Source organism: Somniosus microcephalus, chromosome 6, assembly GCF_052327205.1.
Source record: "Somniosus microcephalus isolate GS21.2 chromosome 6, FLI_Smic_1.0, whole genome shotgun sequence".
NCBI classification, from domain to species: domain Eukaryota; kingdom Metazoa; phylum Chordata; class Chondrichthyes; order Squaliformes; family Somniosidae; genus Somniosus; species Somniosus microcephalus.
The window spans coordinates 280,899,716-280,926,893 of NC_140992.1; the positions used below are offsets into that span (position 1 = coordinate 280,899,716).

Here is a 27,178-nt window from a genome sequence, read left to right on the forward strand (position 1 = left end):
GAAGTCCTGTTACAGCTGTACAGGGCACTGGTGAGACCACACCTGGAGTACTGCGTACAGTTTTGGTCTCCTTATTTAAGGAGGGATATACTTGCATTAGAGGCAGTTCAGAGAAGGTTCACGAGGTTGATTCCGGAGATGAAGGGGTTGTCTTATGAAGAAAGGTTGAGCAGGTTGGGCCTATACTCATTGGAGTTTAGAAGAATGAAAGGGGATCTTATTGAAACATATCAGATTCTGATGGGGCTCGACAGGGTAGATGCAGAGAGGATGTTTCCCCTCGTGGGGGAATCTAGAACTGGGGGGCATGATTTCAGAAAAAGGGGCCCCCTTTAAATTGGAAATGAGGAAGAATTTCTTCTCTGAGGGTGGTGAACCTTTGGAATTCTCTTCCCAGAGAGCTGTGGAGGCTGGGTCATTGAATATATTCAAGGTGGAGATAGACAGATTTTTGAACGATAAGGGAGTGAAGGGTTATGGGGAGCGGGCAGGGAAGTGGAGTTGAGGCCAAGATCAGATCAGCCATGATCTTATTGAATGGCGGAGCAGGCTCGAGGGGCCGAATGACCGACTCCTGCGTCTTATGTTCTTATGTAAATGCATCACCTCACACTTCTCTGTATTAAATTCCATCTGCCACTTGTCTGCCCATTCCGCTAGCCTTTCTGTTGCAGTCGATTGATATCATCCTCACTGTTTGCCACACCCCCAAGTTTGGTTTCATCAGCAAATTTAGAAATTCTACTTTGTATTCTAATATCCAGGTCGCATATATATATATATATATATATATATCAAAAAAAGCAGTGGCCCCAGCACTGACCCTTGGGGAACACCACTGTCTACCATCTTCCAGTCTGAAAAACAGCCATTTACCACAATTTGCTGTTTTCTGTCCTTAAGCCAATTCCTTATCCAAGCTGCCACTGACCCACCTATTCCATGAGCCTCAATTTTGTTAACTAGCCTTCTATGTGGTACTTTGTCAAACGCCTTCCTAAAATCCTTGTAGACAACATCCATTGCATTCCCTTCATCGATCCTCCCTGTTACTTCAAAAAATTCAATTAGATTAGTCAAACACGATCTGCCTTTCACAAATCCGTGTTGGCTCTTAATTAGCTTAAACGGAAGCAACATACGATAGACAGAGCTAAGCGATCTCACAACCATCGGATCAAATCAAAGCTCTGCAGTCCTGCCACATCCAGTCGTGAGTGGTGGTGGACAATTCAACAGTTAACAGGAGGAGGAGGCTCCAAAAATATCCCCATCCTCAATGGTGGAGCCCAGCACGTGAGTGCAAAAGACAAGGCTGAAGCATTTGCAACTATCTTCAGCCAGAAGTGCCGAGTGGATGATCCATCTCGGCCTCCTCCTGAGGTCCCCAGCATCACAGATGCCAGTCTTCAGCCCATTCAATTCACTCCACGTGATGTCAAGAAACGGCTGAAGACACTGGATACTGCAAAGGCTATGGGCCCTGACAACATTCCGGCAATAGTACTGAAGACTTGTGCTCCAGAACTAGCTGCGCCCCTAGCCAAGCTGTTCCAGTACAGCTACAACACTGGCATCTACCCGGCAATGTGGAAAATTGCCCAAGTATGTCCTGTCTACAAAAAGCAGGACAAATCCGACCCAGCCAATTACCGTCCCATCAGTCTACTCTCAATCATCAGCAAAGTGATGGAAGGTGTCGTCGACAGTGCTATCAAGCGGCACTTACTCAGCAATAACCTGCTAACTGATGCCCAGTTTGGGTTCCGCCAGGGCCACTCAGCTCCTGACCTCATTACAGCCTTGGTCCAAACATGGACAAAAGAGCTGAACTCAAGAGGTGAGGTGAGAGTGACTGCCCTTGACATCAAGGCAGCATTTGATCGAGTGTGGCATCAAGGAGCCCTGGCAAAACTGAAGTCAATGGGAATCAAGGGGAAAACTCTCCATTGGTTGGAATCATACCTAGCACAAAGGAAGTTGGCTGTGGTTGTTGGAGGTCATTCATCTCAATCACATGACATCACTGCAGGAGTTCCTCAGGGCCGTGTCCTAGGCCCAACCATCTTCAGCTGTTTCATCAATGGCCTTCCCTCCATCATAAGGTCAGAAGTGGGGATGTTCGCTGATGATTGCACACTGTTCAGCACCATTCGAGACTCGTCAGATACTGATGCAGCCCGTGTCCATATGCAGCAAGACCTGGACAACATTCAGACTTGGGCTGACAAGTGGCAAGTAACATTCGCGCCACACAAGTGCCAGGCAATGACCATCTCCAACAAGCGAGACTCTAACCATCTCCCCTTGACATTCAATGGCATTACCATCGCTGAATCCTCCACTATCAACATCCTGGGGGTTACCATTGATCAGAAACTGAACTGGACCAGCCATGTAAATACTGTGGCTACAAGAGCAGGCCAGAGGCTGGGAATTCTGTGGCGAGTGTCTCACCTCCTGACTCCCCAAAGCCTTTCCACCATCTACAAGGCACAAGTCAGGAGTGTGATGGAATACTCTCCACTTGCCTGGATGAGTGCAGCTCCAACAACACACAAGAAGCTCGACACCATTCAGGATAAAGCAGCCCACTTGATTGGCACTCCATCCACCACCTTCAACATTCACTCCCTCCACCACCGGCGCACTGTGGCTGCAGTGTGTACCATCTACAAGATGCACTGCAGCAACTCGCCAAAGCTCCTTCAACAGCACCTTCCAAACCCGCGACCTCTACCACTTAGAAGGACAAGGGCAGCAGACGCATGGGAACATCACCACCTACAAGTTCCCCTCCAAGCCACGCACCATCCTGACTTGGACCTGTATCGCCGTTCCTTCACTGTCGCTGGGCCAAAATCCTGGAACTCCCTTCCTAACAGCATTGTGGGTGTACCTACACCATATGGACTGCAGCGGTTCAAGAAGGCGGCTCACCACCATCTTCTCAAGGGCAATTAGGGATGGGCACTAAATGCAGGCCTAGCCAGCGACGCCCACATCCCATCAATGAATTAAAAAAAAACTCTCCAAGTGCCCGTTAATTTTTCCCTTGATTATTATTTCTAACACTTTACCCACCACTGATGTTAAACTGACCAGCCTGTAGTTACTAGGATTGTCCTTACACCCTTTCTTGAACAATGGTATCACATTTGCCACTTTCCAATCCTCAGTCTAGGGAAGATTGGAAAATTATGGCAAGCCCTTCCGCTATCTCCTCCCCCAAGTCCCTCAGCAACCTGGGATGCAAGCCATCTGGACCAGGCGACTTGTCCACTCTAAGCATACCCAGTCTTTCTAGTACATCCTGTTTATTAATTTTCACCCCTTCCATTGCTTCTACCTTTTCCACTGCTACCGATATTTTGTCAGCATCCACCTCCTTAGTAAACACCGATACAAAGTACTCATTGAGTATTCTAGCCTTGCCCTGCACCTCTAAGCATATATCACCTTCTTTGTCGCTAATAGGCCACACCTCGCCTCTTACTACCCACTTACTGTTTACATGCCGGTAGAAGATTTTTGGGTTCCCTTTTATGTTAACCACCATGATCAGTAAGTTCGCGGATGATACAAAAATTGGTAGGGTGGTAAATAGCGAGGAGGGTAGCCTCAGTCTGCAGGACGGTATAGATGGGTTGGTCAGGTGGGCGGAACAGTGGCAAATGGAATTTAACCCGGAAAAGTGCGAGGTGATGCACTTTGGGGGGACTAACAAGGCAAAGGAATACACAATGAATGGAAAGACCCTAGGCAAGACGGAGGGTCAGAGGGATCTGGGTGTGCAAGTACACAGATCCCTGAAGGCGGCGGAACAGGTGGATAAGGTGGTAAAAAAGGCATATGGGATACTTGCCTTCATTAGCCGAGGCATTGAATATAAGAGCAAGGAGGTTATGATGGAGCTGTATAAAACACTGGTTAGGCCACAGCTGGAATACTGTGTGCAGTTCTGGTCGCCACACTACAGGAAGGATGTGATCGCGTTAGAGAGGGTGCAGAGGAGGTTCACCAGGATGTTACCAGGGCTGGAGCGCTTCGGCTATGAAGAGAGACTGGGCAGATTGGGTTTGTTTTCCTTGGAGCAGAGGAGGCTGAGGGGGGACATGATTGAGGTGTACAAAATTATGAGGGGCATAGATAGGATGGATGCTGAGGAGCTTTTTCCCTTAGTAGAGGGGTCAATAACTAGGGGGCATAGATTCAAGGTAAAGGGCGGGAAGTTTAGAGGGGATTTGAGAAAGAACTTTTTCACCCAGAGGGTGGTTGGAGTCTGGAACTCACTGCCTGAAAGGGTTGTGGAGGCAGAAACCCTCACAACATTTAAGAAGCATTTGGATGTGCACTTGAAATGCCATAGCATACAAGGCTACGGGCCAAATGCTGGAATATGGGATTAGATTAGGCAGGGCTTGATGGCCGGCGCGGACACGATGGGCCGAAGGGCCTCTATCCGTGCTGTATTGCTCTATGACTCTATGACCATTCTACTCTCAAATTCTTTCTTTGCCAATCTTATTTTCATCTTCACTTCCCCTCTCAACTTATTGTATTTGGTCTGGTTCTCCCTTGAAGAGTTCACCTGACATTCAACATACACCCTCTTTTTTTGTTTCATCATCTTCTCTATCTCCCTTGTCATCCAAGGAGCCCTTGCTTTGGTTCCCTTACCCTTCCCTCTTGTTGGAATGTACCTAGCCTGTACTTGGAACATCTCCTCCTTAAAGATCACCCATTGTTCCGTTATGGTTTTTCCTGTCAGTCTTTGGTTCCATTTTACCCTGGCTAGATCCTTTCGCATCCCATTGAAGTTCGCCCTATTCCAGTTTAGAAGTTTCTCTCTAGATTGTTCCCTGCTCCTCTCCATTGCTAATCTAAATCTTTTGATATGATCACGCGTTCTCCCACAGACACTTGGTCGACCTGGCCCACCTCCTTTCCCAGCACCAGATCCAGCAATGCCTCCTTCCCAGTTGGGCCTAGAACGTACTGGCAAAGGAAATTCTCCTGAACACATTTCAGAAATTCCTCCCCCTCTTTTCCCTTTACCCTAGCATTATCCCAATCGATATTTGGATAATTAAAGTCCCCCAATATCACCACTCAATAGCTCTTGCATATCTCTGTGATTTCCCTGCAGATTTGCTCCTTTACCTCCCTCTCACTATTTGGAGGCCTATAGAATACCCCCAATAGTGTGATCAAACCCTTTTTGCTCCTCAACTCTAACCAAATGGATTCTGTCCTTGTCCCCTCAAGAACATCCTCCCTTTCCAACACTACAATGTCTTCCTTAATCAGCACTGCCACCCCACCTCCCTTTTTTCCTTCCCTATCTTTTCTTAACACCTTGTACCCTTGAATACTAAGTGCCCAGTCCTCATTGGTTTTAAGCCATGTTTCCGTTATTGCCACAACATCATACTGCCAAACGGCTAAATGTGCTTGTAGCTCACCAACTTTATTCACCACACTGTGCGTTTACGTACATGCATTCTAAAACCATTTTTGAATTTTTCGTAGTATTTCTTAGTCTGCTCCTATCTAATATGGTACCACTACCGCCTCTAGTACTATCTTCTCTAGTACTATCTAACACACTCACTCTTTCATGCACCTTATTCCTCTTTTCTACTCCTATATGCTGGTGCCCATCCCCCTGCAAAGCTAGTTTAAACCCTCCCCAACAAAACTAGCAAACCTCCCCATGAGAATACTGGTCCTGGCTCTGTTCAGGTGTAACCCATCCGGCTTGTACAGGTCCCACCTTCCCCAGAACCAGTCCCAATGCCTCAGGAATCTAAAGCCCTCCCTCCTGCACCATCTCTCCAGCCACGCATTCATCTGTTCTATCCTCCTTCTTCTTCTTAGGCAGTCCCTCGGAACTGAGGATGACTTGCTTCCACATTAAAAATGAGTTCGCATGTGACTGATGAGTCCAATGCGGGACCTACAGTCTCTGTCACAGGTGGAGCAGACGGTGGGTGGGTGGGGTGCTTAGGTTGACGTGCACTCCTTACGTTGCCTGCGCTTGGCTTCCGCTTGCTCCCGGCGAAGAGACTCGAGGTGTTCTGCGCCTTCCCGGATATTTCTCCTCCACTTTGTGCGGTCTTGAGCCAGGGATTCCCAGGTGTCGGTGGGGATGTTACACTTTTTCAAGAAGGCTTTGAGGGTGTCCTTGAAGCGTTTCCTCTGCCCACCTGGGGCTCTCTTGCCGTGCCGGAGCTTTGAATAGAACGCAAGTTTTGGGAGTATCGAATCGGGCATGCGGACAATGTGACCCGTCCAATGGAGCTGATCGAGCATGGTCAAAGCTTCGATGCTGGGGATGTTGGCCTGAGCAGGAACACTGACGTTGGTGTACCTTTCCTGCCAATGGATTTGCAGGATCTTGCGGAGGCAGCATTGGTGGACCCTCTCCAGTGCTTTGAGGTCCATGTCTCTGAGGCGTACAGCAGGGCGGGTATCACTGTGAAGGTAGGAGAGCGGAATTGAGTAGAGTGGATTGGGAAAATAGATTAAAGGGTAAGACGATACATGATCAGTGGTGTACATTTAAGGAGTTATTTTCCAACTTCCAAAAAATATATATTCCACTGAGAAGAAAAGGGTGTAAAAGAAAAGACAGCCATCCGTGGCTAAGTAAAGAAATTAAGGATAGTATTCAACTAAAAACAAGGGCATATAAGGTAGCAAAATCTAATGGGAGGATAGAGGATTGGGAAAACTTTAAAAGACAGCAAAAAATAACAAAAAGATTGATTAAGAAAGGGAAGATAGATTATGAAAGTAAATGAGCAAAAAATATAAAAACGGATAGTAAGAGTTTTTATAGTTATATAAAAAGAAAAAGGGTGGCTAAAGTAAATGTTGGTCCCTTAGAGGATGAGACCGGGAAATTAATGGTGGGAAATATGGAGATGGCAAAAACACTGAATGAATATTTTATATCAGTCTTTACAGTAGAAGACACTAAGAATATCCCAACACTGGACAAACAGGGGGCTAAAGGGGGGGAGGAGCTAAACACGATCAAAATCACTAAGGAAGTGGTACTCGGTAAAATAATGGGACTCAAGGCGGATAAATCACCTGGACCTGATGGCTTACATCCTAGGGTCTTGAGGGAAGTGGCGGTAGGGATTGTGGATGCATTGGTAATAATTTTCCAAAACTCCCTGGACTCGGCAAAGGTCCCGGCAGACTGGAAAACTGCTAATGTAACACCCTTATTTAAAAAGGGCAGTAGACAGAAGGCTGGAAACTATAAACCGGTTAGCCTAACATCTGTGGTAGGTAAAATTTTGGAGTCCATTATTAAGGAGACAGTAACAGGACATTTGGATAATCATAATTTAATAGGACAAAGTCAGCATGGTTTTATGAAGGGGAAGTCATGTTTGACAAATTTGCTGGAGTTCTTTGAGGAAGTAACATATAGGGTGGATAAAGGGGAACCAGTGGACGTAGTGTATTTAGACTTCCAAAAGGCATTTGACAAGGTGCCACACACAAGATTATTGCTTAAGATAAAAAATCATGGGATTGGGGGTAATATTCTGGCATGGATAGAGGATTGGCTATCTAACAGAAGGCAGAGAGTTGGGATAAATGGTTCATTCTCAGACTGGCAATCAGTAACTAGTGGTGTTCCGCAGGGGTCAGTGCTGGGTCCCCAACTCTTTACAATCTATATTAACGATTTGGAGGAGGGGACCGTGTGTAACATATCAAAGTTTGCAGATGATACTAAGATGGGAGGGAAAGTAGTGAGTGAGGAGGACATAAAAAACCTGCAAGGGGACATAGACAGGCTAAGTAAGTGGGCAGAAATTTGGCAGATGGAATACAATACTGGAAAGTGAGGTTATGCACTTTGGCAGGAAAAATCGTAGAGTAAGTTATTATCTTAATGGCAAGAAACTGGAAAGTACTGAAGTACAAAGGGATCTGAGGGTCCTGGTGCACGAAACTCAAAAGGTTAGTATGCAGGTGCAGCAAGTGATTAAGAAGGCCAATGGAATGTTGGCTTTCATTGCTAGGGGGATAGAATATAAAAATAGGGAGGTATTGCTTCAGTTGTACAAGGTATTGGTGAGACCGCACCTGGAATACTGCATACAGTTTTGGTGTCCATACTTAAGAAAAGACATACTTGCTCTCGAGTCAGTACAAAGAAGGTTCACTTGGTTAATCCCGGGGATGAGGGGATGGACATATGAGGAGAGGTTGAGTAGATTGGGACTCTACTCATTGGAGTTCAGAAGAATGAGAGGCGATCTTATTGAAACATATAAGATTGTGAAGGGGTTGGATCGGGTGGATGCGGGGAGGATGTTGCCGATGATGGGTGAAACTAGAACTAGGGGGCATAGTCTTAGAATAAGGGGCTGCTCTTTCAAAACTGAGATGAGGAGGAACTACTTCACTCAGAGGGTGGTAGGTCCATGGAATATGCTGCCCCAAAAAGCTGTAGAAGCTACATCATTACATAAATTTAAAACAGAAATAGACAGTTTCCTAGAAGTAAAGGGAATTAAGGGTTACGGGGAGCGGGCAGGAATTTGGACATGAGTCTAGGTTCGGATCGGTCATGGCCCTGTGGGTAGCGGAGCGGGCCCAGGGGCCGTGTAGCCTGATCCTGCTCCTATTTCGTGTGTCTAATTCTGTTAGATTCAGGAGATGGTTCTGTGATAGTGGATTGGCGGTTAGGATCAGATCAGCCATGATCTTATTGAATGGCGGAGCAGGCTCGAGGGGCCGATTGGCCTACTCCTGCTCCTAGTTCTTATGTTCTAAATTTGCTTGAATTCTTTGAGGATGTAACATACAGGGTGGATAAAGGGGAACCAGTGGATGTAGTGTATTTGGACTTCCAAAAGGCATTTGACAAGGTTCCACACAGATTACTGATCAAGATAAGAAATCACAGGCTTGGGGGTAATATACTGGCATGGGTGGAAGATTGGCTATCTAACAGAAAACAAAGAGTTGGGATAAATGGTTCATTCTCGGGCTGGCAATCAGTAACTAGTGGTGTTCCGCAGGGGTCAGTGCTGGGACCCCAACTCTTTACAATCTATATTAACGATTTGGAGGAAGGGACCGAGTGTAACATATCCAAGTTTGCCGACGATACAAAGATGGGAGGGAAAGCAATGAGTGAGGATGACATAAAAAACCTTCAAAAGGACATAGACAGGCTAAGTGAATGGGCAGAGATTTGGCAGATGCAATATAATGTTGAAAAGTGTGAGGTTATGCACTTTGGCAGAAAAAATCAAAGAGCAAGTTATTATCTAAATGGAGAGAAACTGCAAAGTGCTACAGTACAAAGGGATCTGGGGGCTCTGGTGCATGAAACACAAAAAGTTAGTATGCAGGTGATCAGGAAGGCCAATGGAATCTTGGCTTTTATTGCAAGGGGGATGGAGTATAAAAACAGGGAAGTCTTGCTGCAGTTATACAGGGTATTGGTGAGGCCACATCTGGAATACTGCGTGCAGTTTTGGTTTCCATATTTAAGAAAAGATATACTTGCTCTCGAGGCGGTTCAGAGAAGGTTCACTCGGTTGATTCCGGAGATGAGGGGGTTGACGTATGAGGAAAGGTTGAGTAGGTTGGGACTCCACTCATTGGAGTTCAGAAGAATGAGAGGCGATCTTATCGAAACATATAAGATTGTGAGGGGGCTTGATCGGGTGGATGCGGGGAGGATTTTTCACTGATGGGTGAGACTAGAACTAGGGGGCATAATCTAAGAATAAGGGGCTGCCCTTTCAAAACTGAGATGAGGAGAAACTTCTTCACTCAGAGGGTAGTAAATCTATGGAATTTGCTACCCCAGAGAGTTGTGGAAGCTGCAACATTAAATAAATTAAAAATGGAGATAGACAGTTTCCTAGCAGATAAGGGAATTAGGGGTTACGTGGAGAGGGCAGGGAAGTGGATGTGAGTCTAGATTCGGATCAGCCATGATCCTATTGAATGGCGGAGCAGGCCCGAGGGGCCGTATGGCCTACTCCTGCTCCTACTTCTTATGTTCTTATCTATGTACATGCACACCAAGGTCCCTCTAATCCTCTGTCCTTCCTAGCTTCCTACCATTCATTGTGTATTCCCTTGCCTTGTTAGTCCTCCCAAAATGCATCACCATTTCAGGGTTAAATTCCATTTGCCACTGTTCTGCCCATCTCACCAACCTATCTGTATCGTCCTGTAGCCTGAGGCTTCCCTCCTTGCTATTTACCATTCCACCAATTTTCATGTCATCTGCGAACTTACTGATCATCCCTCCTACATTCATATCTAAATCATTAATGTACACTACAAACAGCAAGGGACCCAGCACCGATCCCTGCGGTACACCACTGGACACAGGCTTCCAATCAATTTTCAATTCAATTCAATTCAATTCAAATCGCTTTATTGGCATGACAAGTTACATCTTATGTTGCCAAAGCATCGAAAAACATTCATGTTTGTTCACAAAAATACAGATCTATCCATACAGTGTATAAACAGATATATCCCTGAGTGTATAAATATACTTTCATATAATTTATATATACTCTTTTCTTATATTTAGTGGTTGTCCCTCTGTTTATTTAGTGGTTGTCCCTCTGTTTATGGCAAGCTGTAACATAGTGTGCCGCTAAGGTTACACAATTTCTCTGTTCCCCTCGTAGGTATGGGAGTTTTTGGTCGTCATTCAAATTTCTGAATTCCGGGCATATTTTTGTGAATTTTGGGTAGAAATTCTCCCTTATGCCCTGATATTTTCTACAAGCTGTGAGGAAGTGCATCTCTGTCTCCACCACTCCCTGACTGCAGTGAGAGCATATCCTGTCCTCTCTTGGTAGCCGGGTCTGCCTGTGTCTACCTTTTTCGATCGCCAGGTTATGTTCACTAAGTCTGTACATTGTCAAAGTTTTTCTCAGTTTGCTATCCTTTACCATGGTCAGGTAATCAGCCATGTTGTATTGTCTGTTTAGGGCCAAGTAGCAATTGAGTTTGCTTTGGGTTTTTGTTGTTTCTGCCCAATATGACAGATATTTTTCCTTTTGCTTAGCGACGATTGTGTTGGGTCGAATTCTTTGTGTTACGCTGTTACTGTCCTGGGGCTGGTTATTGTTAGTAGTGTTAGTAGTTACTTCACTGAGTCCCAGGACTAGTTGACTGAGGGTATTCTTCTTTATGGTCCTCTCTTGGCATTTCAGGGCTTCGTAATGATAGCATTGGGGGTTGCTCATTTCTAGGTGTTTCCAAAATTTGGTGGCTCTTTTTTGGATAGTGATTATTAATGGATATTGGCCTAGTTCTGCCCTGCATGCATTGTTTACGGTTTTCCTTTGAGTCCGGAGGATACTTTTACAGAATTCTGCATGTAGGATCTCAATTGGGTGTTTGTCCCATTTTGCAAATTCTTGTTGTGTTAGCGGTCCCCACACCTCACTGCCATTGAGTGCAATTGGTTCAATTACTGATTTGAAAATTTTGAGCCAAATGCTAATTGGGATTTCTATTTGGATTGATTTTTTAATGGCATAGAAAGCCCTTCTTGCTTTCTCTTTCAGTTCATTCACAGCCAGTTTGAAATTTCCCGTAGAACTGATTTTTAAGCCCAAGTATGTGTAGTTAGTGGTTTGTTCAATTTTGGTTGTTCCTAGTGTGAAATTTATTTTGGGTCCCTGATGTCTGGATCTTTGCTGGAACACAAGGACTTTGGTTTTTTGGGGATTTATTGTCAGGGCCCAAGTCTGGCAGTATGACTCCAGCAGATCCAGGTTCTGCTGTAGACCCTCCTTAGTTGGTGACAGCAGAACCAGGTCGTCTGCATAGAGGAGGAATTTAACCTTGGATTCATATAGGGTGAGGCCGGGTGCTGTAGATTGTTCAAGTAGTTTTGCCAATTCATTTATGTAAATATTAAAGAGTGTCGGTGAGATTGGCGAGCCCTGCGTCACCCCCCGCCCCTGTGGGAAGTATTTTGTTTGTTTGTCTCCAATTTTAACTGCACATTTGTTGTTTGTATACATTGATTTAATTACATCATATGTTTTTCCCCCTACCCCGCTTTCGATAAGTTTCAAGAATAAACCGTCGTGCCAGATGGAATCGAAAGCCTTCTGGAAATCTATAAAGCATGCGTAGATTTTGCTTTTGTTTTGATGAACGTGTTTGTCAATTAGGGTCTGTAGGGTGAAGATATGATCTGATGTTCTATAGTTTGGCAGGAATCCAATTTGGCTTTTACTCAAGACATTGTGCTCCTCAAGGAAGTTTATAAGTCTTTTGTTTATGATACTACAGAATACCTTCCCCAGGTTACTGTTTACACAGATGCCTCGATAGTTATTTGGGTCGACTTTGTCCCCACTTTTGTATATGGGCGTTATGAGTCCTTTGTTCCAGATATCAGGGAAGTAACCGACACTCAGAACCAAGTTGAAGAGTTTTAGGATAGCCAGTTTCATTTTATCGTCTGTGTGTTTAATCATCTTGCTTAGTATGCCGTCTGCCCCGCAAGCTTTTCCTGGTCGCAGGTCCTTGAGTTTTTCAAGAAGTTCTTTTTCTGTTATTATGGAGTCTAGCGGGTTTTGGTTATCTTTTATGGCCATTTCGAGCTTTTCCAGTTTTTTGCATATTTGGTGTTGCTCTGGCCTTAGTGTGTTTTTCTGGTATAATTTTTCAAAGTGGTTTTCCCATGTGTCTCCATTTTGAATGGCCAATTCGTCGTGTTGTTTTTTGTGTAATGTATTCCAGTTGTCCCAGAAACAATTGGAATCAATGGATTCCTCAATGGAGCTGAGTGTATTCTTAATATATTGCTCTTTTTTGGTTCTGAGTGTGTTTCTGTATTGTGTTAGTGTCTGACAATAAGTAAGGCATAATTCCTCGTTTTCTGGATGTCTGTGTTTTTGGTTTGATATTTTTCTAAGTTTTTTCCTCATGTTATGGCAATCTGGGTCAAACCATTTTTCATAGTTTTTTGTTTTGGGTTTGTTCTTGCGAGCTTTCAAGTTTGACCTTGTTGCCAAATTATCAAAAATATTGTTTAGGTTATTCACTGCCCGGTTTACGCCTTCTTTATTGTGAGTGTATATGTTATCCAGAAAGGTGTCCAAGAGAGCTTGAGTTGATTCATTGCTAATTGCTTTCTGGTATTTTTCCATGTCGTTTTTGGCCCATCTGTATGATTTTTTGGTGTTGTACAGTTTACTGGGTTGTGTTTCTGTGTTGTTTGTTTCTGTCTTTTTAAGATACATAGTAATTTGACTGTGATCTGACAGTGTTGTTTGTGGTTTGACTGTGAATGCTCTGAAAGAGGATGGGTCCAAATCCGTAATCATATAGTCTACGGTGCTGCAGCCAAGAGGTGAGCAATAGGTCGATCTTCCTAGGAGGTCTCCTATGAACCTACCATTGACAATGTACAGACCCAGGCTTCGACAGAGCTGCAGGAGCTGTTTTCCGTTGGTATTTGTCTGCTTGTCGCAGTTATGCCTGTATGGAAGGGAAGGGATATCGAAGTGGTTATTCCCGAATATGTAATTGTTTCCCTGATTATTGGTGAAGTCTGGTTCTTCGCCAGTTCTTGAATTGAGGTCACCACATCACAAAAACAACCTTCGACAATCATCCTCTGCCTCCTGCCACTAAGCCAATTTTGGATCCAATGTGCCAAATTGCCCTGGATCCCATGGGCTCTTACCTTCTTGACCAGTCTTCCATGCGGGACTTTGTCAAAAGCCTTACTGAAGTCCATGTAGACTACATCAACTACACTACCGTCATCCACACACCTAGTCACCCCCTCGAAAAATTCAATCAAATTGGTTAGACATGATCTCCCCTGACAAAGCCACTGTGACTATCCTTGATTAATCCTTGCCTCTCCAAGTGGAGACTAATTCTGTCCCTCAGAATTTTTTTCAATAATTTCCCTACCACTGATGTTAGGCTCACTGGCCTGTAATTCCCTGGTTTATCCCTACTACCCTTCTTGAATAATGGTACTACGTTAGCTGTCCTCCAGTCCTCTGGCACCTCCCCTGTGGCCAGAGAGGTTCTGAAAATTTGTGTCAGAGCCCCTGCAATCTCCTCCCTTGCCTCACACAGCAGCCTGGGATACATCTCGTCTGGGCCTGGGGATTTATCCACTTTTAAGCCCGCTTAAACTGCTAGTGCCTCCTCCCTGTCAATACTAATTTGTTCAAGTATATCACAATCCCCCTGCCTGATTTCTATGCCTACATTGTCCTTCTCCATAGTGAACACAGATGCAAAATATTAATTTAAAACCTCACCTGCATCTTCCGGCTCCACACACAGATTGCCACTTTGGTCCCTAATGGGCCCTACTCTTTCCCTGGTTATCCTCTTGCCCTTAATATACTTATAAAACACTGTGGGATTTTCCTTTCTTTTGTCCGCCAGTGTTTTTTCATGCCCCCCCAATACATAACACAAGCTCCGATCGACTTTGTCCACTGTTAATCAGGCAGGGCCTCCGATACTTTCATAGTTGCAAATGAGGTATTCCCTGCGTAGGCCATTCAGCCTCTCGAGCCTGTCCCGCCATTCAATTAGATCATGGCTGATCTGTACCGTAGCACCATTTCCCACTTTTGTTCCATATCCCTTAATACCTTAACCTAACAAAAATCTAGCAGTCTTGAAAGCTCCAATTGTCCCCCAGCATCCAGCCTTTTTGGGAGTTCCAGATTTCCGCTATCCTTTGTGTGAAAACATGCTCCCTGATTTCACTCCTGAAGAGTCTTGCTCACATTTTAAGATTATACCCCTTGTTCTGGATTCCGTCACCAGAGGAAACGGGGCTTTAAAGACATTGCAATGAGAGACAGGACACCCTGTGCAAGGGACTGATTGCGGGTCACTGTGCTGCAGAGCAACAGGAATATAATGGTGGGCAAAACTGTGGCAAATGGATTTCAATGCGAGGTCATCCACTTTGGACCTAAAAGGGATAGAACAGGGTACTTTCTAAATGGTGAAAGGCTAAAAACAGTAGAGGTCCAAAGAGACTTGGGGGGTCCAGGTACATAGATCATTAAAATGTCATGAACAGGTACTGAAAATAATCAAAAAGGCTAATGGAATGCTGGCCTTTATATCTGGAGGACTAGAGTACAAGGGGGTCGAAGTTATGCTGCAGCTGTACAAAGCCCTGGTTAGACCACACCTGGAGCACTGGGAGCAGTTCTGGGCACCGCACCTTAGGAAGGATATATTGGCCTTGGAGGGAGTGCAGCGTAGGTTTACCAGAATGATACCCGGACTTCAAGGGTTAAGTTACGAGGAGAGATTACACAAACTTGGGTTGTATTCCCTAGAATTTAAAATGTTAAGGAATGATCTGATCGAAGTTTTCAGGATATTAAGGGGAACAGATAGGGTAGAGAGAGAGAAACTATTTCCCCTGTGGGGAGTCTAGGACTAGGGGGCAGAGTCTAAAAATTAGAGCCAGACCTTTCAGGAGTGAAATTAGGAAACACTGCTACACACAAAGGGTGGTCGAAGTTTGGAACTCTCTTCCGCAAATGGCAATTGATGCTAGATCAATTGTTAATTTTAAATCTGAGATTGATAGATTTCTGTTAACCAAAGGTATTAAGGGATACGGGGCAAAGGCGGGTGTGTGGAGTTGATGATATTGAATGGCGGAGCAGGCTGGAGGGGCTGAATGGCCTCCTCCTGTTCCTGTGTGCCAAATAGCGCCACCAGCAGGCAGATAGCAGTACTGTGGCTTGGCTCACCAGCACCCCCTACTGGTACCTGTTTTAAATTCTAAAACCATATTTTCTGAACTGAATCCGGGGAGACACAGGCTGGGAGTGCAGCAAAGTAGCCAGGTCGGAAAATATAAGTTGTGCAGCTTGGTGAGGAAAAGTGCACGCGATCCGGAGATTCGGTTGGGGGGTGCGAAGCATGCACACTGCGGCCACAGTCGGATCCTGCCAATTAGAACCCGGCCCCTTTATTGACCAACCGCAGGGCAGCTCGGGGCCACGTGGCTACTGATTTCAACCCGCGCAGCCGTTAATAGTAATAATAATAAACATGTTCTGGATATTTCTCTCTAACGTGTTTATTATATAGACATTTAGCAGACAGCTTTATTTAAGGCGACTTACATTACACACTCGTAACTATACAAGAGCAAAATACTGCGGATGCTGGAAATCTAAGATAAAAGCAGAAAATGCTGGAAATACTCAGCAGGTCAGGCAGCATCTGTGGAGAGATCATCGACCTGAAACATCAACTCTGTTTCTCTCTCCACAGATACTACCTGACCTGCTGAGTGTTTCCAGCATCTTCTGTTTATACTCTGTGCTATACCTCACTTTAATTACCCAAATATCGATTGGGATAATGCTAGGGTAAAGGGAAAGGAAGGGGAGGTATTTCTGAAATGTGTTCAGGAGAATTTCCTTGACCAGTATGTCCTTGGCCCAACTAGGAAAGAGGCATTGCTGGATCTGGTGCTGGGGAATGAGGTGGGCCAGGTCGACCAAGTGTCTGTGGGAGAACACTTGGGTACGAGTGATCATCGTATCATAAGATTTAGATTAGCAATGGCGAGGAGCAAGGAACAATCTAGAGTGGAACTTTTAAACTCCCAATAGGGCTAACTTCAATGGGATGCGAAGGGATCTAGCCAGATTAAAATGGAACCAAAGACTGACAGGAAAAACTGTAACGGAACAATGGGTGATCTTTAAGGAGATGTTCCAAGTACAGGCTAGGTACATTCCAACAAGAGGGAAGGGTAAGGGAACCAAAGCAAGGGCTCCTTGGATGACGAGGGAGATAGAGAAGATGAAACAAAAAGAGGGTGTATGATGAATGTCAGGTGAATTCTTCAAGGGAGAACCAGACCAAATACAATAAGTTGAGAGGGGAAGTGAAGATGAAAATAAGATTGGCAAAGAGAGAATATGAGAGTAGAATGGTGGTTAACATAAAAGGGAACCCAAAAATCTTCTACCGGCATGTAAACAGTAAACGGGTAGTTAAAGGCGAGGTGGGGCCTCTTAGCGACAAAGAAGGTGTTATATGCTTAGAGGCGCAGGGCAAGGCTAGAATACTCAATGAGTACTTTGTATCAGTGTTTACTAAGGAGGTGGATTCTGACAAAATATCGGTAGCAGTGGAAAAGGTAGAAGCAATGGAAGGGGTGAAAATTGACGGACAGGATGTACGAGAAAGGCTGGGTATGCTTAGAGTGGACAAGTCGCCTGGTCCAGATGGCTTGCATTCCAGATTGCTAAGGGAATTGGGGGATGAGATAGCGGAAGGGCTTGCCATAATTTTCCAATCTTCCCTAGATGCGGGGAGGTGCCTGAGGATTGGAAAGTGGCAAATGTGACACCATTATTCAAGAAAGGGTGTAAGGACAATCCTAGTAACTACAGGCCGGTCAGTTTAACATCAGTGGTGGGTAAAGTTTTAGAAACAATAATCAAGGAAAAAATTAACGGGCACTTGGAGAGGTTTAAGCTAATTAAGGAGAACCAACATAGATTTGTAAAAGGCAGATCATGTTTGACTAATCTAATTGAATTTTTTGATGAAGTAACAGGGAGGATTGATGAAGGGAATGCAATGGATGTTGTCTACATGGATTTTAGGAAGGCGTTTGACAAAGTACCACATAGAAGGCTGGTTAACAAAATTGAGGCTCACGGAATAGGTGGGTCAGTGGCAGCTTGGATAAGGAATTGGCTTAAGGACAGAAAACAGTGAGTTTCAGACTGGAGGATGGTAGACAGTGGTGTTCCGCAAGGGTCAGTGCCTGGGGCCACTGCATTTTTTGATATATATAAATGACCTGGATATTGGAATACAGAGTAGAATTTCTAAATTTGCCGATGACACCAAACTTGGGGGTGTGGCAAACAGTGATGATGATATCAATCAACTGCAACAGGACATAGAAAGGCTAGCAGAATGGGCAGACAAGTGGCAGATGGAATTTAATACAGAGAAGTGTGAGGTGATGCATTTTGGCAGAAGGAACAGGGAGAGGCAATATACACTTAATGGCACAGTTTTAAAGAGTGTGCAGGGACAGAGGGACCTGGGAGTTAATGTACATAGGTCCCTGAAGGTGGCAGGACATATTGAGAGAGTGGTTAGCAAAGCATATGGGATCTTGGGCTTCATAAATAGAGATATTGAGTACAAAAGTAGAGAAGTTATGTTGAACCTTTATAAAGCGCTGGTTAGGCCACAGCTGGAGTATTGCGTCCAGTTCTGGTCATCACACTTTAGCAAGGATGTGAAGGCCCTTGAGAGGGTGCAGAGGAGATTTACCAGAATGGTTCCAGGGATGGGGGATCTTAGCTACAAGGACAAGTTGGAGAAGCTGGATTTGTTTTCATTAGAGCAAAGGAGGTTGAGGGGTGATTTGATAGAGGTGTACAAGATTATGACGGGTTTGGATAGGCTAGACGGGGAAAGGCTGTTCCCACTAGTTGATGGTACAAGGACTAGGGGACACAGATTAAAGGATTTGGGCAAGAGATACAGGGGGGATGTCAAGAAAAACTTTTTTAAGCAGCCAGTGGTGTGGACCTGGAACTCGCTGCCGAGGGAAGTGGTGGAAGCGGAGACACTCAGTGTTTTCAAGGGGAGACTGGACAGGCACTTGAGGGAAATAAACTTGCAGGGCTACGGGGATAGAGCGGGGGAATGGGACTGACTGGATTGCTCTACAGAGAGCTGGCACGGACTATATGGGCCGAATGGCCTCCTTCTGTGTCATTATGACTCCATGAATCGATGACTCACTTATGCATCATATTCCAACATGAGAAATTAAAAGTTAAGGTTTTCGTGCCAAGTTTCGTGAAGCGGGGACCCTTCTGGGGACATTGTTTGCCCGTGGACACGGTACCTCATCCGGGTACTGTCCCCAAAAAAGGAGACTCATGGTCACCCTATTTTATTCGGTCATCGCTCATTTATTGCCCATCCCTAATTTCCCTTGAGAAGGTGGTGATGGGCCGCCGCCTTGAACCGCTGCAGTCCATGTGGTGAAGGTGCTCCCACAGTGCTGTTAGGGAGTTCCAGGAGTTTGACCCAGCGACGATGAAGGATCGGCGATATACTTTCAAGTTGGGATGGTGTGTGACTTGGAGGGGAACTTGGAGGTGGTGGTGTTCCCATGCACCTGCTGCCCTTGTCCTTCTAGGTGGTAGAGTTCACGGGTTTGGGAGGTGCTGCCGAAGAAGCCTTGGCGAGTTGCTGCAGTGCATCTCGGTTTGGTACTGTAACTAGGATTATGGAACAAAAATAAAAAATACTGTAAATACTCAGATCAGGCAGCATCTGTGGAGAGAGAAACAGTGTTAAGTGTTAACATTTCAGGTCAATGACCTTTCGTCTGTTCTGATACGTTAACTCTGTTTCTCTCTCCACAGATGCTGCCTGATTTGCTGAGTATTTCCAGTATTTTCTGTTTCTATTTTACAAGCTAATGATGGGCGAAGACTACCAGTCGGACCCAGTTGATTCATTCAGCCAGAGAGATTCTAACATTCCTGTGTCCCCCCATTGCAGCATCCAATTGTTTCTTCAATGATCCAGGCTTTTTGCCTCCATTATTCTTAGATTTTTGTTGGGTAAGCTATCAAGAGATATGGTACCAAGGCGGGTAAATGGAGCTGAGCTACAGATCCGCCATGATCAAATCGAATGGCAGACAGGCTTTAGGGGCTGAATGGCCTCCTCTTGTTCCTGTGTAATACGCTGCGTAGAAAACCTTTTCCTACATTACAAGTGACTCCACTTCAAAAGTACTTCATTGGCTGTAAAGCGCTTTGAGATGTCCAGTGATCGTGAAAGGCGCTATATAAATGCAAGTCTTTCTTTCGAAACATAGAAGATAGGAGCAGGAGTAGGCCATTCGGCCCCTCGAGCCTGCTCCGCCATTCAATGCGATCATGGCTGCTCATTCAAATTCAGTACCCTGTTCCTGCCTTCTCCCCATGTCCCTTTAGCCTTAAGAAATATATCCAACTCCTTCTTGAATATATTGAATGAATTGGCCTCTACTGCCTTCTGTGGTAGAGAATTCCACAGGTTCACCACTCCCTGGGTGAAGAAATTCCTCATCTCAGTCCTAAATGGCTTACCCCTTATCCTTAGACTGTGACCCCTGGTTCTGGACTCCCCCGCCATCGGGAACATCCTTCCTGCATCTAGTCTGTTTAGTCCTGTTAGAATTTTATAAATTTCAATAAGATCCCCTCTCATTCTTCGAAACTCCAGCGAGTATAAGCCCAATCGACCCAATCTCTCCTCATCCTTCGAGAGGCTGAATGGCCTCCTCCTGTCCCTATGTTTCTGATGTCTGTCCTAAAATTACCCTTTGCTAGTTTGAACCTCCAGCCCTTCGATCTACAACAATTAAATTTAAGCTAACATCCCAGGTTCATTTTCCTGTTACCCTTAACCATTTCATATCCCTCTGTAAGATCCCCTCTCAGACGTCTCTGTTCCAGGCTGAAGAACTGAAGTTTCTCGGTCTTTCCTCAGAGCTCAGGCCTGACACTGGCAATCAGTCTCCTGACTCTTCTCTGCTCTGCCTCTAGTGTTTGAATGTCTCACTTGTGCCTCTGACCAGAACTGGAAAGGTGCAGTCTGACCAGAGCCCTGCAGTTTGATCATAACTTACTCGCACTTGTAGCTTCCTGTTTTCGTTTTATGGTTCAATATTCTATTGGCTTTGTTCCATATAATTTACAGCAAACAGGCCATTTGGCCCATGCCGGTGTTTATGCTCCACACGAGCCTCCTCTCACCCTATCAACATATCCTTCTATTCCTTTCTCATGCACTTTTCTCGCCAGCTTGCTATCTATTCTGCTACTTGTCCCCCGACTCCACATGCTGATCTTAGTCATGAGTCTACTGTGCGGTACCTTATCGGAGGCCTTTTGAAAATCCAAATCTACTGCATGACATAGAAACTTAGAAGATAGGAGCAGGTGTAGGCCATTCGGCCCCTCGAGCCTGCTCCGCCATTCAATGCGATCATGGCTGATCATCCAAACTCAGTACCCTGTCCCTGCTTTCTCCCCAGATCCCTTTAGCCTTAAGAAATCTATCTAACTCCTTCTTGAATATATTTAATGAATTGGCCTCAACTGCCTTCTGTGGTAGAGAATTCCACAGGTTCACCACTCTCTGGGTGAAGAAATTCCTCCTCATTTGTCCTAAATGGCTTACCCCTTATCCTTAGACTGTGACCCCTGGTTCTGGACTCCCCGGCCATCGGGAACATCCTTCCTGCATCCAGTCTGTCCAGTCCTGTTAGAATTTTATAAGTTTCAATGAGATCCCCTCTCATTCTTCTAAACTCCAGCGAGTATAAGCCCAATCGACCCAATCTCTCCTCATACGTCATTCCTGCCATCCCAGGTATCAGCCTGGTGAATCTTCGCTGCACTCCCTCCATGGCAAGAACATCCTTCCTCAGATAAGGCGACCAAAACTGCACACAATACTCAAGGTGTCGTCTCACCAAGGCCCTGTACAACTGCAGCAAGACATCCTTGCTCCTGTACTCGAATCTTCTCGCTACGAAGGCCAACATACCATTTGCCTTCTTAACCGCCTGCTGCACCTGCATGCTTACCTTCAGCGACTGGTGCACAAGGACACCCAGGTCTCGTTGCACTTCCCCTTCTCCCAATCTATTGCCGTTCAGATAATATTCTGCCTTCCTGTATTTGCCACCAAAGTGGATAACCTCGCATTTATCCACATTATACTGCATCTGCCATGCAATTGCCCAATCACCCAACCTGTCCAAATCGTACTGGAGTTTCTCGGCATCCTCCTCACAGCACACACGCCCACCCAGCTTTGTGTCGTCTGCAAACTTGGAGATATTACATCTAGTTCCCTGGTCTAGATCATTAATATATATTGTGAATAGCTGGGGTCCAAGGACCGATCCCTGCGGTACCCCACTAGTCACTGCCTGCCACTCGGAAAAAGACCCGTTTATGACCCTTGTTTACTCTCTCTGTTACTTCAAAGAATTCAATATGGTTGGTCAAGCGTGACCGTCCCTTCTGAAATCCGTGCTGACTACCAATGTTCTCGTGCAGTGGTCTGGAGGTCAGGCGCAGGCTGCTCATCAGCTTTTCTATGGAAGAAACCACGCAAGTGTGGAAATTTGAATGGGCCGCCCAGCCCGTTAAAGGGACCGCGCATGATAAAAAATTAGAGAGAACATTGCTGATTACTCTTTATTATGTTTTCTGTTTCTAGATTGTTTTCTATTACATCTTTGAGTAAGGATTCCATTATCTTTCCCACCATCGACATTAAGCTAATTGGTGTATAATTCCCTGGACTTGTTCTATCTCCCTTTTTAAATCTAGGAATCACATTCACTGTCCGCCAGTCCGCTGGCACTGTTCCAGTTTCGAATGAATTTTTATATATATGTAATAGTGTCTCTGCTATCTCTTCCCTAACTTCTTTTAGTATGCACAGACGCAATCCATCCTTCTATCTTAAATGTCTTGATCTTCTTCCCCTGTTCGTCTCCCTGGTAAATATCGCTGCTGTTTTGGACATGTTTGGTGTCGAGTCGAAGACTCCCAGGTCTGTTTCCGCTCCATTTGTGAAGTGCAAGGCACTGTGTAAATTTGACCTGCCATGGTTCTGCCCGCTCAGATATTTCCCCTTTCTGAATTCATGCTGACTGCTGTTAACCAGGTTACTGTTCGACAGATAATCCTTGAAGTTACTCCTGATAATGGACTCCAATATTTCACATGGAATGGAAGTGCGATGAATGAGTCTACAATTACCTGGCTCTGATGTGTCCCCTTATTTGAATCTGGGCATTAACCACATTAACAGTTTTTACTGACTCTCAATGATCGCCAGTGACTCACAAATCTCATCCCTGGTCTCTCTGCTCTCTGGGATAAAAGCATCTGACACTAGGCTTATAGTCACTAGGGTTTAAAAGAATGAGAGGTGATCTCATTGAAACATATAACATTCTTAAAGGGCTTGACACAGTAGATTCCGGGTGGATGTTTGCCCTGGCTGGGGAGTCTAGAACCAGGGGGCACAGTCTCGGGATAAGGGGTCGGCCATTTAGGACTGAGATGAGGAGAAATTTCTTCACTCAGAGGGTGGTGAATCTTTGGAGTTCTCTGCCCCATAGGGCTGTGGAGGCTCAGTCGTTGAGTATATTCAAGGCTGAGATCGATAGATATCTGGACTCTAGGGGAATCAAGGGATATGGGGATCAGGCGAGAAAGTGGAGTTGAGGTCGAAGATCAGCCAGTTTGGTGAACCTTCGTTGCACTCCCTCTAAAGCAAATTCCTGAAGGTGCTGACTCTCACTGGGGTACAGTTCCTGAAGGTGCTGACTCTCACTGGGGTACAGTTCCTGAAGGTGCTGACTCTCACTGGGGTACAGTTCCTGAAGCTGCTGACTCTCACTGGGGTACAGTTCCTGAAGGTGCTGACCCTCACTGGGGTACAGTTCCTGAAGGTGCCGACTCTCACTGGGGTACAGTTCCTGAAGGTGCTGACTCTCACTGGGGTACAGTTCCTGAAGGTGCTGACCCTCACTGGGGTACAGTTCCTGAAGGTGCCGACTCTCACTGGGGTATAGTTCCTGAAGGTGCTGACCCTCACTGGGGTACAGTTCCTGAAGGTGCCGACTCTCACTGGGGTACAGTTCCTGAAGGTGCTGACCCTCACTGGGGTACAATTCCTGAAGGTGCTGACTCTCACTGGGGTACAGTTCCTGAAGGTGCTGACTCTCACTGGGGTTCAGTTCCTGAAGGTGCTGATTCTCACTGGGGTACAGTTCCTGAAGGTGCTGTCTCTCACTGGGGTACAGTTCCTGAAGGTGCGAACTCTCACTGGGGTTCAGTTCCTGAAGGTGCTGACTCTCACTGGGGTACAGTTCCTGAAGGTGCTGACTCTCACTGGGGTACAGTTCCTGAAGGTGCTGACTCTCACTGGGGTACAGTTCCTGAAAGTGCTGACTCTCACTGGGGTACAGTTCCTGAAGGTGCTGACTCTCACTGGGGTACAGTTCCTGAAGGTGCTGACTCTCACTGGGGTACAGTTCCTGAAGGTGCTGACTCTCACTGGGGTACAGTTCCTGAAGGTGCTGACTCTCACTGGGGTACAGTTCCTGAAGGTGCTGACTCTCAGTGGGGCAGTTCCTGAAGGTGCTGACTCTCACTGGGGTTCAGTTCCTGAAGGTGCTGATTCTCACTGGGGTACAGTTCCTGAAGGTGCTGTCTCTCACTGGGGTACAGTTCCTGAAGGTGCGAACTCTCACTGGGGTACAGTTCCTGAAGGTGCTGACTCTCACTGGGGTACAGTTCCTGAAGGTGCTGACTCTCACTGGGGTACAGTTCCTGAAGGTGCTGACTCTCACTGGGGTACAGTTCCTGAAGGTGCTGACTCTCACTGGGGCACAGTTCCTGAAGGTGCTGACTCTCACTGGGGTACAGTTCCTGAAGGTGCTGACTCTTACTGGGGTATAGTTCCTGAAGGTGCTGACTCTCACTGGGGTACAGTTCCTGAAGGTGCTGACTCTCACTGGGGTACAGTTCCTGAAGGTGCTGACTCTCACTGGGGTACAGTTCCTGAAGGTGCTGACTCTCACTGGGGTACAGTTCCTGAGGTGCTGACTCTCACTGTCCACGGTCCAATGTTACCAGTGTTAATGCGGCCAGATACATTCCCACGGGTTGGACTTGGGGATTTTCAGACATTTGCCGAGTTTTTCACAACCTGGAGGATCCCAATTCTGTTGGGAGAAAATGGAAAAGTTTCATTAACAGCTACCCCAACATTTCTATTTACTCACACACCCCTTGCACACTCAGTACACACACTTTATTCACCCCCACCTTATACAGTTCCTCCATTGCCACCCTGTGTATGTAATGGGGCCTTTGAACAGCATTGAAGCACCCACTCATTCACTCACTCACACTGTTACTGTGTTACATTCCAGCTCACTCCAATACCTCCGGTGCAGCAATACGCTGAGCTCTGAACTGACAGCAGCCCGAGTGGGGCAGTGACAGAGCGGTTGGTATCGAGTTTCTGTTGGGTAATCTGTTATTAACTCCCACAGGCGCTATACTCTGCCAGGACCTGAGCTCATCGAAATCTTCAGTTCCGTTTTGTGATGGACGAGACTCCTGATGGAGATTAATTCACTGTAAATACTCCAGTCGGAGGGGACACATTGTAAGGTCAGTGGATAGATTTGTTACTCAAGGTTTTGTTTTTTTAAGATTAGGAATGGAGTTGAGAGACATTGTTCCCTGTGAGGAAGGTTCGAATCTCAGGGGCACAGGTTAAAAATGAAGCAGTCAGGAGTAAGAAGAGAAATCGGGAAACTTTTTCATCCAAAGGTTAATCAAGAGGGAACAACTTTCCAGGGAAGGACATTGAAGTGGATAAGGGGTCGGGAGAGAAAAGGATTCGAGGGATATGGTGAGAAGGTAGGTAAAAAGAAAGACTTGCATTTCTATAGCGCCCTTCACGACCTCAGGACGTCCCAATTGGGGGATACGGGGCGAGGGGGGAAATTGGGGGGAGTGGGGATATGAGGGCAAAGGTCGGGGGGAAATTGGGGGAGTGGGGAAGAGGGTGAAGGTCGGGGGGAAATTTGGGGGAGTGGGGATATGAGGGGGAAGAGGGCGAAGGTCGGGGGGGGAAATTGGGGGGAGTGGGGATATGAGGGGGGAAGAGGGCGAGGGTCAGGGGTAGTAGAGAGTCGATATATTTGTTGTGCCGATTGGTCCTTTCCAGGTTCTAACTATCGGTACCGAGCTTGAACAATAGGAGCTCTGACCAGCAGGTGGCAGTGGCGCTGCAGGTGAAGTTTCATTTTCAGCACCGCCACGTTTACTGATCTTTCATTTAATGCTGAGGGCTCCCGGGTTGATAGTTAATGTTCTTCTTTTATGCTGAACAATTGTTATAAATAATTCTCACCACTCACCATGACGGCCCGGTCACACACATTCAGCTGTGGTTCCCCCGGCACCAGCGAGGCTTTGTGATGTTGCACAATGTTTGAGATCTTTCTCATCGTCTCCTCGTACTCCCGGTGGGAAAACCTGCAACATCACGAGGAGGTGAGCGAGGGAGAGAGACAGACACCGAGACAGGGCAGGGCAGGGCCGACATGTCTCCCTGAATCTGTCTGTTCACGGTCCGATCTAGTGATGGAGAAACAAGACAGCGGCCGGTGCTCCCCGGGTCTGAGTAACTGGGTCAAGTTGGCCCGCGCTGCCCCTCCCGTGCTAACGATTGGGTTCCACGGGCACCGGCCTCTCTCTCTAGAGTCTATTCTTCATGTGCCAGGTAATAGCGAGTAATTCACCGAAAGAGCAGGTTCACAGTGGCGCTTGCTGCTTCCTCCCCCGACACACACACGGTCACTGGACAGCAACAGGATCAGGAGCCCAGGCTCATTTATCCCCTTTCCCAGGGGTAACTCAGCACAGGTCGTTCTCTGTAGCTCAGTACCACACGGGCGGGGGATTTACTCACTAGGTTATTCTAACAACTTCTCATTTTTGTCAACACCCCTCCCTCCCCCTACCGGATAACTTCTCTTTTTACGCAGTTTTTGGGACTTGGGATGCCCGACCAGAAACAGTGCGGGAAGCAGAATCCAGAACAGCTTTTGAAAGGGAAGTGAAGAATTCTAATCGAGGGGTTTATATATAGATTAACAGATACCCGGGAGTGAGTTACAGGCTGGAATCTAATCGAGGGGTTCGGGGGGTTTATATATAAAACAACAGTTACCCGGGAGTGAGTTACAGGCTGGAATCTAAACGAGGGGTTCGGGGGGTTTATATATAGAATAACGGATACCCGGGAGTGAGTTACAGGCTGGAATCTAATCGAGGGGTTCGGGGGGTTTATATATAGATTAACAGATACCCGGGGGTGAGTTACAGGCTGGAATCTAATCGAGGGGTTCGGGGGGTTTATATATAAAACAACAGTTACCCGGGAGTGAGTTACAGGCTGGAATCTAATCGAGGGGTTCGGGGGGTTTATATATAGAATAACAGATACCCGGGGGTGAGTTACAGGCTGGAATCTAATCGAG

At 46.1% G+C, this 27,178-nt stretch overlaps 1 protein-coding gene across 3 annotated transcripts in view; it reads right to left on the reverse strand.

The window, feature by feature from the left end:
• Nucleotides 1-5,455: 5,455 nt before the first annotated feature.
• galns (galactosamine (N-acetyl)-6-sulfatase) overlaps nucleotides 5,456-27,178 on the reverse strand; it is a 114,666-nt gene continuing 92,943 nt past the window's right edge. For 2 of the 3 annotated variants that reach the window (XM_085991945.1, XM_085991942.1), the window contains 2 exons: nucleotides 26,054-26,171; nucleotides 22,285-24,844 (listed from right to left, as the gene is read on the reverse strand). In XM_085991945.1, the coding sequence (XP_085848071.1) occupies nucleotides 24,758-24,844; nucleotides 26,054-26,171 (205 nt within the window). In that variant the 3' untranslated portion in view covers nucleotides 22,285-24,757. Of the gene's footprint in view, nucleotides 6,479-22,284; nucleotides 24,845-26,053; nucleotides 26,172-27,178 lie in introns of those variants that run through there. The other variant, XM_085991944.1, reaches the window with a different exon arrangement.